Raw genomic sequence first — 19137 nt, forward strand, 5'->3', positions numbered from 1 at the left:
TAACCTCAAAGCAAGACTTCCTTCCACTCTAGTGAGGCATTGAATAATAGAAACTACAAGTAATTAGCATATCTGGTATCCTCCCACACTGGCTCATGCTAGCAACCGCCAGGCTACGCAACTATGAATGCCAAGCTGTGCTGTGGTGAACAGTTTTTGTTGCGCTGGATCACACAGGAGAGGCCACAGACCTCTGGTATTCAGTTTCTCTTCTGCTTTTTAATCAGTGATCTGAACTCAGACGCTTCGCTCATGGCAGCCCAGGAGCTAGCCAATTAGCACTTGAAGAGCAGAGATAGAGACATGATCCTTTATCTGACCTGCCTGCCTCGTGTTTGGATGTCCGCCGGATGATGCAAGTCTGTCTGCCTTTGTGCGTGGGTGGATGGGTGTGTTTATGTGTGTGTGTGTGTGTGTGTGTGTGTGTGTGTATGTCTGTGTATGTGTGTGTGTGTGTGTGTGAGAGAGAGTGTGCGTGTGTGTGTATGTGTGTGTGTGTGTGTGTGTGTGTGTGTGTGTGTGTGTGAGTGGATGGGTGTGGTCATGTGTGTGTCTGTGTGTGTGTGTGTGTGTGTGTGTGTGTTTGTGTGTGCGTGTGTGGGTGGATGGGCGTGTGTGTTTGTGTGTCTGTCTGTCAGTGTGTGTCAGTGTGTGTGGGACAGTGTGCATGTGTGCACACACATACATTGAGAGTGAATTTGTGTGATAACAGAGACAGGCAAATTACAATAGCAGAGATTATTTCTTATACTCAATTATAGGAGTCTAGTATAGTCCTTTCAGCCATAGAAAGAAGAAATATGTAATTGTTCAGTTCAGAAAAGGGTTGTCATTTTTGAGTCGATACCCAGTTTGACTCTGAGCAATTAAGTTTGTTATGTAGTTGCTAATTACAAAAGTGTCTATCTATTGAAGTATTCACTTTATTGCAAACTAGCAGAGCATAGCATGCAGTCGCACAGCCTCTCACAACAAGCATGCCTCAGTTCTTACACGCAATCTGCAATACTGGTTGGCATCGTATATCATGGAGCTAAACAGCTTCTTATTACCTGCTATATTAAGCCGAGAAACTCCGTTGGGGCCTTGGCTGGTAAATTAATCAGCAACATTCGTGCCCCCTCACTCCCATCTCATCCGCGACAGCCGTAATTGCTCTTTCGTGTTATCAGATGGAAACGATGCTACCTGCCATGCCGGGGAAATTTGTTGTTTAGGAAAATGTAATAATGCACATGATCCTACCCCATCACCACAACAGCAATAATAACTGTAATAATCATAATGGAGAATGATTGAGACAATTGCAAATAAACACATACTTGAGGGCTTATGTACACACACTTTGATATTTGTATTACTGTATTGCTCATGGGATAGACCTCTGCTCACCAGAGTGTGGCATATTCCCTCAGCGAGAGCTGTTTAACTCAGCCTGAACGGACACACACTGTGTTGAATGTACCTTAAGATTCGATTTTATGTTTCAAAACCTGGAAGAAATTGTGTTAAGCCTTATAATTATTTGAATTATTATTGTTGTTGTGGTTGTTGTTCGTTTATATTATTACAACACCACCCCCGGGCACATTATGTGATGTTGACAGTACTTTGAAAACTCCCCCGCTGATCATGCACGGTTTTTCTTGACGCTTCAATCACTCAGCTCACGACGCCGCCATCGGTTAGCATGCTGTGCTTAGCATAGCGGTCGGTGAATTATTCTTCCGTCTCACTTGTCCCCCTCCCTTGCTTTGGTTCTGCCTTACCCGGTTCTTTCATTTCCACTGTGTTAATGTGACATGGTAGTGGTGGCCACAGAGCAGGCCTGGAGCGCTTACAAAGCTATCGTTGTGGTTTTTATATCAACAAGAAAGAAAGAAAGAAAGAAAGGACGAGGACATTATCAGCCAGATCTTGTAGTTAGACGGCAAAATCAATCTTTGATATTCAGGATAACACATTTTTGCAATTCAAGGACAAACTGGGACAAACCCATTTAGCTCAATAAAAGGGATGTTGGCAAATCTACTGTATATGCACATTAGAGAACCAGTCTTTTCATTGAGGCTGGCAGTATCGCAGGAACAACACAGGTGTCGCTCATAACACTAATTATTGGTCTGCTACCTTTATCTACCAAGGCACGGGTAGTAGTCCGATAGTGCAGACAAGAAAATGCTGCACTTGATCGCAAGTCGCAAGTCAGAAGTTCAGATTCGGGATTCCAGACTTCCAATCCACATGCGTCCCGTTGCGTCTGCCTCGGAAAACATGGACGCCAGCAGCAAAATATAATTTTTACGGCAAGTTTATGAACTTCACAAGCCTGCGGACCTATATCAGTTACCACAGTGCCATTTGCGAAGAGAAACTGCATTTAACTATTTTTCTTCCGATTTTACAAGTTTATTTAACTTTATACCCTCTATCTTTCAAAATAGTGTCTCGGACCAAACAAGTAGCAGCCCTATAATTAGTGTTATGAGCGACAACTGTATTTCTACTTCGATGAAGCCTCTGCGAAAAGCGTCCCTTGCCACTCCAGGGTTACATTGGCGAAGATGAGCATTACCATAATCAGTGTGCCATATTAACCACAGATGCATTATTCATGTCATAAAAAAACAAAAAGCCATTTCTCTCCTGAGATGCATTGAATTAATTAATTTCCAAAATAATTTGCCTGTGTGTGCATGACGTGGGTTTAATTTGTTTTAATTCGAATGATAATGCGCAGACTTCTCCATTAAAAAGGTCTCTTAGTCTGTCGCTAGCTTCCAGGCCTCCCAGTCTGCCTTGTCTACCGACACCCCTTTGATCCGGGAACAATTATTCAAACATCAGCCATTCACGTTTCCATCGCTTTGAGTTTATATTCAACAGGTTTTACGTAACAAAATCATACACAGGAGATATTAAAAGGTAGCCCTCCAAAATGGAGCGGGAAGGATTTGTTATTTTAGTTTTCTAAGCGCATCATTATAATTCAAACCACCATAGTCATGCAAAATCATTGCTGGAAAACATGCAAGGGTTTAAATCCAAGTGGAATATGAACATAAAGACCGTTTGTTGTATCGATATAATGCGCTAAACATAAATTTCCGCATAAATCGTTCCTCGACTGTCTTTGGAAAGATTTCTTGGTGGGCGAGGAGATAAACGGTTTGAGACGGTAATATCTTTCAGTCTGGGACTTGAGGTCATGTAAACGAACCTTGACTCAATGTTTAGAAAGAACAAGGGCGCTCAGGGATGCTCTTCTCAGATGCTCAGATACTCGGTGCTCAGCTTCTGTGTTGAAGAGTAGAAAGCAGTGGAGGTAACACATTCAGTGGTTTCCCCTGGACTGCACTCTTGTGTCTTTGTAACCAGTGGTGGTGACCATTGTAAGACCCTGCTCGGTTACAGAATGTAGTAAAAAAAAGTAGTCCACCCTTATATCGTAGTCTGAAGAATGACAAATAACATCAAAATGTAATTAATGTGAATGAATGAAAATGTAGTTACTTCATCACCTTTACCTGAAACAACAACATCATACGGCTAATATCCTTTGGTCAGCCGTGAAATTAACCAATGTTCCCTATGGAAGCCAAAAAAAAACAAACATCAATGTCTTTCCTAATGACATGATGATGGAGCCACGTAGAGCCGCGTTTCTAATTCAATTCTCTCTCTCTCTCTCTCTCTCTCTCTCTCTCTCTCTCTCTCTCTCTCTCTCTCTCTCTCTCTCTCTCTCTCTCTCTCTCTCTCTCTCTCTCTCTCTCTCTCTCTCTCTCTCTCTCTCTCTCTCTCTCTCTCTCTCTCTCCAGTAAGATCCAGTCTGGCGGGCGGCTGGTGCTGACCATCGACACAGACGCCTGCCAGGGCAAGGACAACTTTGTGCGCTACCTGGAGCACGTGCAGGCCGTCGTCACGGTAAACGCCAGTCGCCGCGGCGACCTCAACATCAACATGACCTCGCCGATGGGCACCAAGTCCATCCTGCTGAGCCGCCGACCGCGTGACGACGACGCCAAGGTGGGCTTCGACAAGTGGCCCTTCATGACCACGCACACCTGGGGCGAGGACCCCCGGGGCACCTGGGTAATGGAGGTGGGCTTCCAGGGGCCCGAGGCCCAGCGGGGCGTCCTGAAGGAGTGGACGCTCATGCTGCACGGTACACAGAGTGCCCCGTACATAGACCAGGTAGTGCGTGACTACCAGTCCAAACTGGCCATGTCCAAGAAGGAGGAGCTGGAGGAGGAGCTGGACGAGGCGGTGGAGCGCAGCCTCAAGAGCCTGCTGAGTAAAAACAACTGAGCCACCGTCATGCATGGGTGCCAAATGAAGCCCCCCCCCCCCCGTTCTCTCTCTTTCTCCCTCTCTCTTTCTTTCTCTAGCTCTCTCTCTCTCCTTTCCCTTTCTCTCTCTTTCTCTCTACCCTCTCTTTCTCCCTTTCTCTCTCTCCCTCTTTATTTCTCTCTCCCTCATTCGCTAGCTATCCCTTCTTGCTAGAGCTCCTATCCTCTCAGTCAAACTCTTGGTCAATCTCTCTCTTGTTCTTATGATCTTCTTGTTTTGTCTACCTCTCTCGTCCCTGACTCTAGGCGCTGCCCATTTTGGTTTTGTGTTTGAATTAGTACCCACTTAAAAATGAATGTTTCTTGTAATCCAAAAACATAATAAAAGTTTAACCGTCAAAGAATCTGTTATATATTGAGAGAGAGAAACAGAAAAACAAAACCACATATTTGTCTGTTTTTTTACAGTCTACAGAATTGTACATACAAATACGATCTCTACTGTTTCATCTTCTTGTTCTTGGCCTCTCCCCGCACCTCTCTACAGTCCACTGTTGTACAGTTTGTGACTGTATATTAATCTTGGTGTCTACTTAAAGTTGAATATCTTGCAAACCGAGCGGCGATACTTCTTTCTGTTTATATTTTTGTGACATGCACTGTTTCTATATAAACGAGGAAAGGAATGTTTTGATTGATTTTGCGGTATGTGGTCCTCCATTTCATAATCTTTGACGATATACTAAATAATAAATATATTCAGATGTTTGCTAAAGCATTTGAGTGATTTGCCCGTCCCTGAACTGAATCATAGCCATAAAACAGAGCAAGTTATTAAAATCACCGCATAAAGGAGACATACCTAAACACACAAAATAAGACACATCAAAGATAATTGCTCTGGTTGGTTTTTCAAAATCGTTTTTCTTTTTCAAATAAAGGTACGATCAACACGATCAGTGAACAGCTGTTTCTCTCAATACAAATGCCCATCAAGGCACATATAAAGGGGGTTGCACCTGGCTGGAACTGTTTAGTCCTCTTTTGCATTTTTTAAATATGCAAAGTTGATGGATGAAGAGATAAAGAGCTGAGAGTGGGGGCTGCGGACGCATTGTTAGCAATGATGCTGAAAGTTCCTGACACACCGAAAGGCCAATTCATCATTTAGCCGTTTCTTTAAACAGATAGTTTGCGTCCAATTATCCATGGAACAGATTATTCATGATGAATGATTAAAAGTTTAGGCTAACAGTTTGTGTTTTATATAACACCGTAGTGCACATTAATATACAGTTGGTTAAAAGGTTTTCAGGTTTCATCAGTCTTTTATAAAATTAACGGTGTGATAAAAATGATCACTCACTCACAGCATTCTCCTCACACAATCGTATTTAGTCTATTTGCTTTGCCTTGCTCAGGACGCAATGTAAAATGTAGGTGAACGCTGTTTGTTCCATATTCAATCCAGGAAGAATCAATGATTCAAACCCTTAAATGATTGAATCGAGAAACTGAAGATGGTACCCTAAGTGCATTTCATGATTCAATTGGGCCAAGTTGTGCTCTTAACTAGAGATTCAAGACAAAAAAAAGACAATTAGTTTATGTATGACTTTTCTTTATTATGCATGATATCAATCCAAGCTAATTGACACACAGCAAAACTTTTAATTGCAGGCAATGGCATTCATTTCAACGTCATAAACTTCAGGGCTGAAAGTCGCAAAGGGCGGCGTAACTTTCTATACAATTTTCTTTCAAACTTTTAGAGGTTTTCGTGGCTTGGGTCTCCAGCATGTTCATCTTCCCCCAAGTGTTCCTCTATCATGAAGACGGCTGTAAGAACAACAGCAGCAGCATAAGTCCCTCGGGAACCAGCAAACGCTTGAGGCAGAAGGCGGCGAGGTCAAGCAAATGAAAGGCACACTAATCCTCCATCATCATTGTCCTCTTCACGGAAGCAAATCTTCCCACGTCTCACGAGTGAAGCACCACTTCAGGTTCTGGGTTTCTTCTTGCTGATCTTCTCGACGGTGGTCTCCACCACCAGGGCCGTCTCCTCGTAACCCTTCACCTTGTTGTCGCCGGACAGCCTCTCCACCGTCTCCAGCACCTCCACCTTCTCGTAGCTCAGGGTGTCCGGGTGGTAGCTGCGGGTGGGAGGGCTGCCGGGCGTGGGACGGCGGCCCCTTGGCCCGGTCGGGAGGGTATCCCCCGGGGAAGGGTAGGGGCCGGCTGGGCGAGGAGCGGGGCCGGGGCCGGGGCTGGGGCCGGGGCCAGGGGCTGGAGATGGCTCGGGGTCCTTGGCCTTTGGGTCTCCGTTTCTACCCTTGCCTCTACCGCCACCACCATTACCTCCACCTCCTCCGTCCTTTCCCTTGCCGCCGTTGTCGCCCTTCCTATCGCCGCCACCAGAGGGCAGAGTGGGGTCGCTGGGGCCGGGCATGGGCGGGGGTGGAGGCTGGGGATAGGCGGGTCCACCGGGCCCGTAGGGCGGGTCGTAGGGGGGCATGAACATCCCGTCCCCGGCGGTGATAAAGACGTGGCCGCCGGAGGGGGAGGAGGTGCAGAAGCAGGGGTCCATGTAGCTGGCGTCCCCCGTCACCAGGACGTAGCGGCCCTTGGTGTAGAAGTCGGCGATGGGCTCAGGCCTGCGGTACTTCCTCATCCGGTCGCGCACGATGTTGCAGAGCGTGTCGAACGCCTTGCTGAGCTGGGCGCCGTCGGGGACGTCCTGGGGGGACACCCGTGCCCCTGGCACGGAGCCGGTGCTCTGCTCCGTCCTCCTCACCACCTCATCCTCCCCCCCGGCGGCGTCTCCGTGGGAGGGGGCAACGGGAAGGTCGTCCTGGGAACAGTCGGTCACGTCTCTTGGGCCGAGCTCCTTCTTCTTCTGCACCTTCTTGGCCAGGTTCTTCTGGCGGGGCTTGATGGTGGTGATGTCCTGGATGGCCTGGGTGAGGTCTGGGGGGGATAGAGGTCAGAGGACATGGTGACGTCTGGAGGGGAGCGCACAACTCTCAGCGTGAAACCATTCAATGTGTTGTGTGGAATTATGGGCTGTATCAATATGGGACATTTTGCTGGCATTAATGGGTGATGTTAACTACTTCCACTATTTCTTATTAATTATAGACTTACAATTGACAATCCAATTGCAGATTGCATTCCAAATGTGTTTGGTTAAGATTCTGTACCGGCCAATAGTAGCTTGGTATTTATATAAAGATTGGAATTTGTATCTGCGAGGAGGAGAGCACTCTTACGAATTATATTACCAGTATAAGGGAAATCGTATACTTATGTTTTGAATAAAAAACCTCATGTTTTATAGAATGAGTGACTTCATCTCTCATCAATCCTGTGTGTAGTATGCAAGTATGTTTGTGTCTTGGGTATAGATATTGCATTAAGATTTTTGCACATGTCAGACTACATTTCATACATTTCCTACACTATCCGCTGAGACACTGAACACTTTGCCTTGAGTGGAGGCTGAATTTCTAAGAACTTGATGAAGCCGAGTGGGCCGACGACACAATAGCCGGTGATTTGAATGTTTAATGAATAGAGATGATGAGCTCAGCACGTGACCCCCGCCGTGTTGGTAAACTCACCTCTCCCTCGGCTGGGCGCGGTAGGTGCGTGCGGGTTGCAACAATTAGTGGTGAACAGGGTAATGGGTGTGCCAATTATCGCTGAGTTCAACCTGCAGAGATCAGAACAGGTTCAACCAGACAACAAAGGTTATAGCCAGGGGAAGGGGATCCCTGGGTACATACATTTCAAATAGACCTGTAATATTATTTATTTATAGAAAATAAAAATAAAAGAGGAAGAATGTATACACAGAAATTTGAAAGCATGAACTGAATATGAGGAATAGCTTGATGTGGAAGTGACTGTGGCACAGCACTGCCATCTGTTGGCGGACATAAGGAAATACACCTGTGAACTAGTAAACGGAGTGGGGTTGATTGAAGTCTTCAACTATGTGTCGATTTTTCTGGATATGCGTTTTCCGGATATGGTCTATAGATTAGGATGCTCATTGTTGTGTCAGTGTATCACTGACACCTCCTAAAGGGGAGCAGTATCCCACACTTAACAATAACATCATGTTACATTTATTCACCACTATCTTGGCCTAATCCCCATGCTTATTCCCCCTGTGTCTCGATTTTCAAATGTGGGTCACCTTGATTACTTTGATTTCTGATTATGTTTACCTGTGTTTGTGCATGTTTCTCAGTTATTTCTTTCATTCTGACCTGATTACTGTGCGTTTTGTTCTAACAAACGACAGGCCTGTTGCCTGTCAAGTTGTTGAATCCCTGTGATGGTTTCACCCTAGACAACCATGAACCAGGAACCCCTGCGGTTCGTCTGAACATGGATGAACACACGTTGCTATGTAGTCACTCTCTGTCACCACCACAGATGGCTGGGGACAGATCCACACTGGCTTTTTCAACCACTTTGAAATGATGAATCGTCTTTTTTTTTTTAAAGAATCCTCTGTACTGCATGTGTCCTCGTGAAAAACTCACTGTTCCTTTGTTGGTATGCTGGGAAACAAACACCTAAATCCATTTATTGTATTGTCGTTTTAAATTGTGTGCGGCCATGTTTGGAGTGCCGTGCACAAACATTGGTTGTAAACAATCAAGGATGTATCGGCTAAAACTGATGAAGCTTCACAAGAAGTGGATCGAAATGTTTGTTTCGCACCGACCAAACAATATATTTGTTTGATTTTAGGGAGGACATGTGCCTGAGCACAGCCTGTACTTTGACGTCTTTGAAGTTGTTAACATCTGCGTTGTCGACGGTGACGGACTGCAGCACCGTGTGTTCATACATGTTTAAAGGAGCCCAGGAGGAACTTATGGGGCTGATGTCTTACTCTGTTCTAACGAAGTTCTGTTACGATTTACCCATAAGTAGCCAAGAATTAAGTAGCCAAGATAACTAAACTATTCATGTTATAATGATCCACAAACAAAATATTACAGATCTGAATTATTAAACAGCAAATGTCTGGTGTTTGTTCTTGGGCCTTTTCAGTTGCCACACCATCCCTCTGGAACTCCCTCCCCAAGCACATCCGACAGGCTAGCACACTCCCATCCTTTAAAGAGGCCCTAAAAACCCACCTTCTCAAGATCGCTTTCAACACATGACCTCCTTCCCTTCTCTCCCCTCCCCTTCCTAGTCTATTTCAGTTTTTTAGCTACCTATTTTTATCCTATTTTATCTTTTTATCTTTCTACTTATGTTATTACTACTTACAAGTCTATACGTTATTATTCAATTATTGTATTCTGTCTTCACTCTGTTCAGCGACTTTGAGTATTTAGAAGAGCACTATAAAAGTCGAATGCATTATTATTATTAGGGGTCCGAGCAACGAAGCCGAGTTCGGCGCTCCTTACCGGTTGTCCTCGTTCTCGATGATCCTCTTGTAGCGTTCCAGCTCGTTCTCCAGGGACGTCTGGTACATGGCCAGGTGGCGACATTCGCTGGTGTAGCGCTCCAGGGAACGCTCCGCCTCCTCGATGGTCTTGCGCAGCGCCTCGATCTGGTCGTTGTAGGCCTGGATCTCGTCGTCGTAGCCGTCCTGTGTGCTCTTGATGGCCTGATCCAGCGACCCCGTCTAGGGCACAGGGAGTGGTAGAGTGCGAGAAGGGGGGGGGGGGGGGAGAAATTATGAAGCAATTGTGTTTTTAAAAGTGAAATGATGGGATCACGCGCTCAGCGAGTGACATGAGCCTCTTCCCAGCAGTGCAACGGGAGCTGAACTGTCGACTTTCCAGTCAACGTGACTACGTTGTCGAAATAGCTGTCAACTGTCAACTCAACTGTCAACCTAACTGTCAAATTAGCTGACAACTAATAACTTACCTGTCAACCTAACTATGTATTATTGACATTTATCATTTAATAATTTTGCAGATTCAACAGGTTTGGGATTATTATGTTTTTAAGATATATGCCATCAGTGAGCAAGTATAGGGTTACGGTATATTGCCCGAGACTATCTAAAGGTAGACTCCGGAAACTTTCAGCTACAAGTCAAAAGCCCTATCCACTTGACTATCCTACCCACATTAACTGTCAACTTAACTTTTAAAACAAAAGGAAGGAGAAATGACCGCCTGTCCTGTTAGTGGGTCTACATTTTAGTGGCCATTCATATTGAATGTCAAACAGCGCCTTAAAACATGTTCATATTAATTGAATAAACCAAGGGTGACCATTTATTTCCATAAAACAATTATATTACACTAATTCGATCCAGACGGTTAGAAAATACATGGCACAAAACATGAGCAGAGCTAAGAGCTGACATTTGAGCAGACAGCAGAACTTTGTCTTTGGAAAATACCTGGAAAAAGCGACTACCATAAATCAATATCATCAAATACAAAGATTTCATTATTTTGTGTGCAATCCCTGAATGTCAAGCTACCTCACCCCGGTTTATCAAATTTGAATCAATTGGCCATCTCTGGTTCCTATAGAGCTAGAAGATCATGTGTACAGATATTTATTTGTTGATCTTGAGGATTGCCATCGCTTTGCACTTCGTGTGCGGATGCTTGTGTTGTCTATTTCCACGTATGTGTGGGCTGCGTCGCGTGGCAGTGGCTGTTGTCATGGTGACGCACGTGTGCTCACGTCATGGGACCCACCTCTGTCTGTAGGCGTTGCTTCTGCATCTGCAGCTGGCAGATGGCGCTCTTGTACTCCTCCAGCTGGCTCTGAAGCTCCGGGACCCTCCTCTGGGTCAGCAGCCTCTCCTGGTCCTTTACACCACCAGGGCAAACACACACATTCATGAACACGAGCATGAACGCACGCACGCACGCATAGACACACACAAGCTCACACACGCACGCACGCACGGATACAATTGCACGTTGACACATACACATACATATACACATACACACGCATACAGGCACATACACACACACATACACACACACACACACGCACGCACGCATGCACACGAACAGACACGCACACGCACCCACGGATGCACAAACACACACGCACGGATGCACACATGCACACATACATACACATACACACAGAACAACAGGTGGATTGGGTGGCAAAGTAACAGTCTTCAGTGTTTTTCAATCATTTGAATGAACAATGCCAAGCCATTCCGGACAACTAAATACTTAAGACAAGGAATGGATACACTATTTAGCCCCGTATATGCGATGAACAAATCAAACATATTTAATGTAGAAAAAAAACACGTTCCCAATACACCAGCATTCCCATTTTCAAGTTGAGAAATAAATCCATGTCACTAGGTTTGAGTATTTTCCCTACAAGTAGACTAAGTCAATAGGGACGCCCTTTGGCTGTGACGCTCCACCTGCCCCTAATTACGACAGTTCCCCAATGCATAGCAGGCGTTACATGGCATGACATGGGAACGAAAGCATTATGCATAGTGTTTGCTTCTGGACAAGCGCCTGGTAAATGGCTAGTGGCCAGGTACTTAAGGGTGCGTGGGTGACACAGAAACGCAACACAACACAAATAGCATGCACAGTTGTGCGGACTGACAGGAGCGTATGAGCACAGCTAATGATGGACTGAGTGGTAAATGATACCCTCAAAAGCTGAATTCAACGACAACTGGACACGATGACCCTCGTGTGTAGTGCAAATTGACAGGAGTAGGCAGACACGGCTTATGGCAGCGAGTCGCCTCATTACGTGGTGTGCCAGGCTCTGAGTCATCGTGTCCCTCTCTGTCGCTCTCTAGCTGTGGGGTCAGTGTCGATCACTTAACACTAACACTCAATCACTCACGCTGACACACGCCAAGCACACACAAACACACACACATGCATAAATACACGTACACACACACACATAAAGTCACCCATATGCAAGGACATACAGGTCACACTGTAAACACACAGAAGCACAAACAAAGTCTCAGACACACACACACACACACACACACACACACACACACACACACACACACACACACACACACACACACACACACACACACACACACACACACACACACAAACACACCCTGTGGCAGTGTGTGTGTCTGTGTATGTTTTTTTTTAGTGCACACGCAATTTTCAAAACACACAAACAAAGTCAAATGTTAACGTGCACATAAACAGACATACAGTTCCACATCCACACAAACCTAGCAGCACACACTGACATTGACAACCGGTATGACCCACCTCGGAGATGCCCATTGACATGTTCTGCAGCAGGGGGGCGGTCTGGTTGATCTGGTGCAGTATGTTCACGTACGTCTGGATCTCCGCCAGGTTCTAAAGGACGAGGACATTTAACCAACACGCTGTTGACTGTTTAGTCGTTTAACAGAGGCTCTTATCCCCATGGTGACTTACAGGGATTTCAGATTCATGTTGTTATGGAGCAGCAGGGGATTAGGCTGGGGAAAAATGCTCATGGACATGTCTACAGGTTGACTGTCGACTGCACAACTTTTCACCGTAAAATTACAGTTAAGTACTGGCAGCAGTTTTGGCAGTAAGGTACTGTTTATTTACAGTAGTATTACTGTATAGTATATAAATACAGCTTGCTGGCTGTAATCTCAACATACAGGATACCGCTGTAATATTAAAGCAATATACTGGCAGCAAATTGATAAGGCTTGTACCGTGACATGAAAAACATTGTTTACAGCATGTTAGCATTCAGCTTCTACCGGAAGTAAACTGAATGTGTTGGAAACACTTAGCCAAATAAACAAGGGTCCCCACTCACAAACGACCGATATATATATAAAAAATATCGATTCATAATTTTAAACGATTGGCACTCTCGCGCCCCAAACACCGGTCGACTACGATAGCTTTTTATTTTAACACACAGAACACATAACCAACACAGGGATTATCCCACCACCCTAAGCATCTCGGTGGCGGTGCCCCAATTTCCCCCAACTCCACCTTCACCAAGGTGTACACTAATTACTGCAGCCCGTCTAATGTCGCAAACGCAAAGGACCAAGAAAGACACTAGAAGGTGACTAATCCGAACCCTCCCAGGATCCTTTGTGGCACTCAGAACCGGCGTCCACGCCCACGGTTGCCACACTATTTTAGAAGGTAGAATATTTTAGAAAGCTAATATCAACATTTTAAAAGTTGCTATAAGTTTTGGAAATAGTTAGGTCGAAGTAGTTAGAAAGAATAAAGCCTGGGCATAACAAAAGTGGAACATTGCTTGCAGAACTCAGGTAATTATATATAAAATATTAGCTAACCGTTATCTCGCCATATGAGAGAAAATGGATCACGGAGATAACAGATTTTGTATTAACTAGATAAATACAAATTTCACCAGAATGTTCACAAAAGGACCCAACCGACATATTTAGATACAGCAGTTTGATATGGTTTGGTCTTCGTCTGTTCTCGGTTGTGAAGCTCATAGCAGAGAACAGAAAGAACAGCACAGAAACGAGACTAGCAGAATATAGGGAAGTGCAAAGGTTTAAGGATTTTCAATATAGTTACCATTAGCATGTACCATTAACATTCAGGGCTATCAGCCCCCTAGAAATATCTATGTGAGAGGACGGGATATTGCCTTAAAATATCAAATAACTATTGTGGCCCCTAGCCGCCTATTTCCATAATATGCATTTCAGACATTTCAGGTCCATTTGCCCAAAAATTGAATTTAGTCCAAAGGAAAATCAAAGGATTCTTTATGACGTGAAAAGCCTTTGAATAATTGCAATAATCCCTAGTCTCTATTTGTGATATGCAGGCCTTTTGCGAACCCCCTTGCAATATATAAACCATAACTATGTTGTTCATCACATTTTACTTATACAACTCCCACTGTTCCCACATTTCCAGGTCTCTTGGTAGTGCACACAAATTTTCGCCCCGCATTGCCCTTTCATTTAACTTGGCAGTCACTGTGCATGACTGGCAGGAAAACATACATTACCATGTGAATCCATCTATCCCCTCATGCTGCTTTAATTAACCTCGCTGAGGACAACGTCCCCAGGACCACACAGGCTGCAGTGGTTTTTATTATTGCTGTGGAGGTTATTATGGTGTTGGTCATTGAACACACTTCAACTGTCTTTTTCTTTCCTTTTGATGTGTAAAGGCGAGACGTCTGTTCACTGAAACCCCCTTCATCTACCCCTCTTCCCCACGTATTGCACAGAACAGAGTAGAGAACAGGGTGCTCTGCTTCTCTACTACCAGTAAATCCCAAGAGCACCCTGTTCTGTATTCTGTTCTGTTCTGATCCTGAGAGAGAAGAACAACATCTGAACCCTACCACAACTCATGGTATCTTTATCAAGGTTCCTCCTTTAGCATGACACCAAAACCATTACATGACATGGATAATTTCTTGCTACAGCGAGTGTGAGCAATGCCGTTGTAAAACCTGCACAACCCTGTGAAAATATGTTATTAAAGTTGCCGGGACTCGGTTTCCTTGTTTCTCCATTTGTCAGAGCTTCTCCAATTTGACCTCATTGGGCTTCAAATCAATTGGCCAATATCCCCTTGTATGCAACTTGGTTTTAACTCGGTTTTAACACATCATTTAACTGTCGCCCTGATGCAAGATCAGGGACAGAAAAATGATAACTAAATAAATCTCTCACGTTTGCCTTAGCTTGTAAGACCATCCTTATCTCTTCAGTAAACGTTCTGTTTCCCTTTCATCCTTCTTTTATATTACAAGTCTAATCAGCACTCTGGGGGGGGAGTTGAAGTTCATGACAATCAAGGAGCACAGCCGTCTGCCCAATTTCCAAAACAATGGCGGTGCTCGAGGAAAGGTTAGATATTGACAAAGCATTCAAAGCCGTTTTATCTGAAAAGGGCCTGATAACGATGTTAAAAGGTTACATAACTTTGTATGGAAGGCTTTTCTCAGAGCAGAATATATTTTTGCTTTACTTCCAACTACCGGATTTGAAGAAGAGGGCGAGAAGGAAGCGTTTAATCTGGCTGGCTGGAGTTTTGAACAACATAAGGTTGCGCCCATAACCGGAAATCGATTGCCGCCAAGCCAAGGCCAGACTGATATTCATTGCAAAATGCTAACTTGAATATCTGTATGATGTTCCACTGACCTTCTTGTGCCTGTCTCTGGTGGACAGAATGTCATCCTGAAGGAACTGATTCTGGATCTGATGTTCCAGGTTACCCAGCAGAGCCTGATCCGCCTCCTAGCAGGAGGAGGAAGAGGAGAGGGGAGGAGGAAGAGGAGAGGGGAGGGTGGGAGGAGGAGGAGAGGAGAGGGGAGGAGGAGGAGAGGAGAGGAGAGGGGAGGAGGAGGAGGAGAGGGGAGGGGAGGAGGAAGAGGAGAGGGGAGGAGGAAGAGGAGAGGGTGGGAGGAGGAGGAGAGGAGGGGAAGGTGGGAGGAGGAGGAGAAGGGAGGGTGGGAGGAGGAGGAGAGGGGAGGGTGGGAGGAGGAGGAGAGAAGAAGGGAGAGGATAGGGCAGTAGAAGAGAGGAGGAGAGGGGCAGGGGAAATTAAGGAGTAGAGTTAAGTAAGGGAGAGGAGATGGGAGGAGGAGGGGAAGGAGAGGTGGAGGAGAGGATGCAAGGATTTTGAGAGGATAAAAGAGGAGAGGGAAGATCAGGGATAGGGGTGGAGAGGGGAGGATACGATGAGTAAGAGAGTTAATTAGAGGAGAGGAGAGGAGATAGGACGCTCAAAAGGAAAGGAGGAAAGGGGGGGAGGAATGGGAAAGGATAGGAGAAAGGAGGGGTTGAGAGGAGATGAAAGATACAAGTTATGAGGCGAGAAGATGAGTATATAAGAGGTGGGGAATTTGTCTGACTGTATTGAACTACTTTCTTTATTTTTAATTGGAATCGTTACGGCTGATGTGACTGCTCATATCAGATCTAGTTATTTTATCAGATGCATTGATTCCAAGCCTAGTTTAATAAACACAACCTTACCCTATTAAGCTGTTCCAGAGTGCTCCTGAGCTGTTCTTGATACTCGCATTCATTCCTGTATCTAGAGTACAGAAAATCAGAATCACATGTTTGCTCAAAACAAGCACGAATACAATCGCATCGCATTGTGAATTTTAATAGCGGTATGCTATGAATGTTTGACAGTTGTGTGATTTATATATGTGTGCTTGTACGTGCATGGGCATGGGCATGTGTTTGTGTCAATGTGCTCAAGCTTTCCCGATGGCGTAAGAGGTCTAGACAAGAATATAGAAGCATTATTTGTTGAAATCATCTTTATATCCCGACAGCAATCAACAAGTCTAATCCTCTGACAAAAGGTTTATAAATGTGGGCGTATTTGGCTGTCTCAGGCCTGTAATAAGACGGTCCAAACGATTGGATGGCCTATTTTTCTACCTACCTACCCAGCTACCCATGTGCGCACTCTGCCTGTGCACTCATTGTGCAGGACCAGGGCCTCCCACAAGGCTGGGTAGACCTATGCTAAAGCTACAAAGCTAGTCATGTTTTTTTTCAGGAGTGGCTTTTGAGGGATGCCCTGAAGTGGGGGATCGGTTTTATTCAGTTGGAGACTTTAAAGATCTAGTTTACTCCGCACGGTTTCTCAGAATTGCCTACTCAAGCTTTAATTGTCGTCCTTGGGCTAGGGGTCCGATACCTTCTCAATCAACACAGACTTAATCACAAGAAATGTAGTAATCTATCTCTTCGGCTTGACCTGAACATGGCCTTAGTCAGTCGATATCCTTTTACAATCCTCATTATTGGACCAGTTGATTTGTGTTACTTCTGAAGCTACACAAACAGCTACGTCTAGCCTGCCTACTGTTTCCCTGAGTACCTTGCACCTCATTTTTGAAGACGCCGTTCATCTCGATGAAGGATAGTAATAGGCCTGCCAGAGTGTGGGGTCAATAGTGAGAGGTTTCAAAGTTGTGTCTGTAATTTGTTATAATAACCATTTGTCGCCGTCAGTATGAATAATAGAGAACCAATAGAGTGTTATATAGTCTATTATTCCCATTGCTCTAAAACGTATGAGCAGACTGGGTTGTCCTTAACATTGTTTTATACATCATTTATTACATCAGAAGCCTATAAGAAATACATTTTAATTGCAGAAAGAAATCCTGATAAAAGGGTTGTTTTGCTGTAGTTAATAAAATGTAAAAAAAAAAAAAAACATTGATGACATTGTGCAATGGTATTCATCACTGAGATGTCTATCCTAGTCTCTCAACAAGTGGTTTAAGAGTTACAAGTCTTGAAGTTGTACCCTTTCTCACCCACTTACTTGCTCGTGTACTCATCCAGCATGCGGCACGCATCCTTCAGCTCGCGCTCCAGCTTGGCGTGCTCGGAGGACAGCTCGCGGATGCGCTGGCGGTTGACGTCGATCTGCTCCGTGAAGGCCTCCTCGAGCCCGCTCACCTCCTCCATGCGCTGCAGGGTCTCCAGCTGCTTGCGGAACACGGCGTTGCGCTGCTCCAACACGCGAGCCCGGTTGATGTACCGGGCGAAACGGCCGTTGAGTTCCTGGAGGCTCTCCCAGCCCTGGATGGCCGAGGCCCCGGCGGAGGACTCGTCGCCCGCTGGTTCCTCCTCCTCGAAGACATCGGAGCGCTCGTACTTGTCCTTGCGCACTTCGCGCAGGTAACTGGTCTTGAACATGTTGGTGGTTCTCTTCCCCCTTCGCTGGCTGCCTTGGTTAGGTGGTATCCCCGGAGTGCTTGATGCCCTTTTAGCACCGTTAGTGTGTGACAAATCGGGTGCTCGCCCTGAGCTGTCTCATGCTAGACTAAACGCCCCCAGCCCTGGATGCCCGCGAAATAGCCCCCCAAAACACCCACCTCCGTGCGCGGGGTGACAGGGTAAGCGATGCGTGCCTGGGTCTTTCCAGTTTGGGTACCATTGTGAATGGCTTCACAAAAGCCTTTTTTCACTGATGACAAAGCAGAACGACAGAAACGATAACAAACAAACTGGGAGGACAAAAGAGCACTGCTGTTGAGTGAGATGTCAACTGTGAAGGTCTTTATTTTGTTCAATGGATGTTTTTCTAGATCCGTTTTGATTTAGATTGATGGCAGTTTATTTCCCGAAAACATGCATGGGGTGCACATTGGATTGAGGAATTGCTGTGAGCCACTGCTCGATAGGAATCAAACGATTCTCATTGTACTGGAAAAAAAAACTCGATTGTTGTACCTGAGATAATGACAGGCTAAAAGGGAAAACAAACAGGATGCATATAGGCTATATAGGCCTTAAAAGGAGTGAAGCCTACAACCTTTTACAAGTCGTTTAGGCTCTGACATTAGGGGACTTTTTGTATTAAGTTCCCCAAATACTGTCAATGTTTACATCATTGTATTGTTTTTCCGACACTGTTATTTATTAAATGACTATGACTATTCATAATTTTTTTTGCATAATTTTTAATATATATTTGTTGTAGTAGTAGTAAAAGTTGTAAAATTGATTCTAAACTATCTTATTAAACCAAGTGTTTCAACCACTTCGTATGGAGCAGACTCAGAGAAGAGAGACTACTCACATATCTCTCTCTCTCTCTCTCTGAAGAGCAATAATAGCTCTATTCAGGGTGTCTGAATAGAACTGTGTGTCACATGGTGTTGCTCTTCAATGCTTTCATCACTCGCATGGCTCTAGAAAAGCCTGCAGGCTCAGGAACAGCAGTGTGACTGCAGGACGCCACACACAAAAACAGTTTATGTGCATGTCGACCATTCTATCTTTCTATCTATACACTATACACTCTTTATTATTTATCTACACCTTGGTAAACTTCTCGGCCCCTTTATCCATCAATCTCCG

At 45.0% G+C, this 19137-nt stretch overlaps 2 protein-coding genes across 2 annotated transcripts in view; one reads left to right on the forward strand and one right to left on the reverse strand.

The window, feature by feature from the left end:
• The window catches only part of pcsk2 (proprotein convertase subtilisin/kexin type 2), a 32582-nt gene extending 27518 nt beyond the window's left edge, over positions 1-5064 (forward strand). The window contains exon 12 of the mRNA XM_030379681.1: positions 3819-5064. Within this exon, the coding sequence (XP_030235541.1) occupies positions 3819-4308 (490 nt within the window). The 3' untranslated portion in view covers positions 4309-5064. The remainder of the gene's footprint in view (positions 1-3818) is intronic.
• An 829-nt stretch (positions 5065-5893) lies between these two features.
• On the reverse strand, positions 5894-18174 carry bfsp1 (beaded filament structural protein 1). Its single transcript, XM_030379920.1, has 8 exons — positions 17594-18174; positions 16276-16336; positions 15439-15534; positions 12533-12625; positions 10988-11101; positions 9728-9948; positions 7910-8001; positions 5894-7256 (listed from the first exon to the last, which is right to left on the reverse strand). Exons 1-8 carry the CDS (start codon positions 17968-17970, stop codon positions 6289-6291), a joined length of 2022 nt encoding a protein of 673 aa, XP_030235780.1. The 5' UTR covers positions 17971-18174; the 3' UTR covers positions 5894-6288.
• Positions 18175-19137: the final 963 nt, after the last annotated feature.

Source organism: Gadus morhua, chromosome 15 (assembly GCF_902167405.1).
Source record: "Gadus morhua chromosome 15, gadMor3.0, whole genome shotgun sequence".
Taxonomy (NCBI): Eukaryota; Metazoa; Chordata; class Actinopteri; order Gadiformes; family Gadidae; genus Gadus; species Gadus morhua.

What these genes read in the sequence shown, in the direction of transcription:
- bfsp1 (XM_030379920.1), bottom strand. Translation starts at nt 17,970, where the DNA reads ATGTTCAAGACCAGTTACCTGCGCGAAGTGCGCAAGGACAAGTACGAG. An exon ending in ATCGAGAACGAGGACAACCG is followed by an intron (nt 8,002 to 9,727) that starts GTAAGGAGCGCC and finishes TGATCTCTGCAG; the next exon opens with GTTGAACTCAGCGATAATTG. An exon ending in CGCGCCCAGCCGAGGGAGAG is followed by an intron (nt 7,257 to 7,909) that starts GTGAGTTTACCA and finishes TATCCCCCCCAG; the next exon opens with ACCTCACCCAGGCCATCCAG.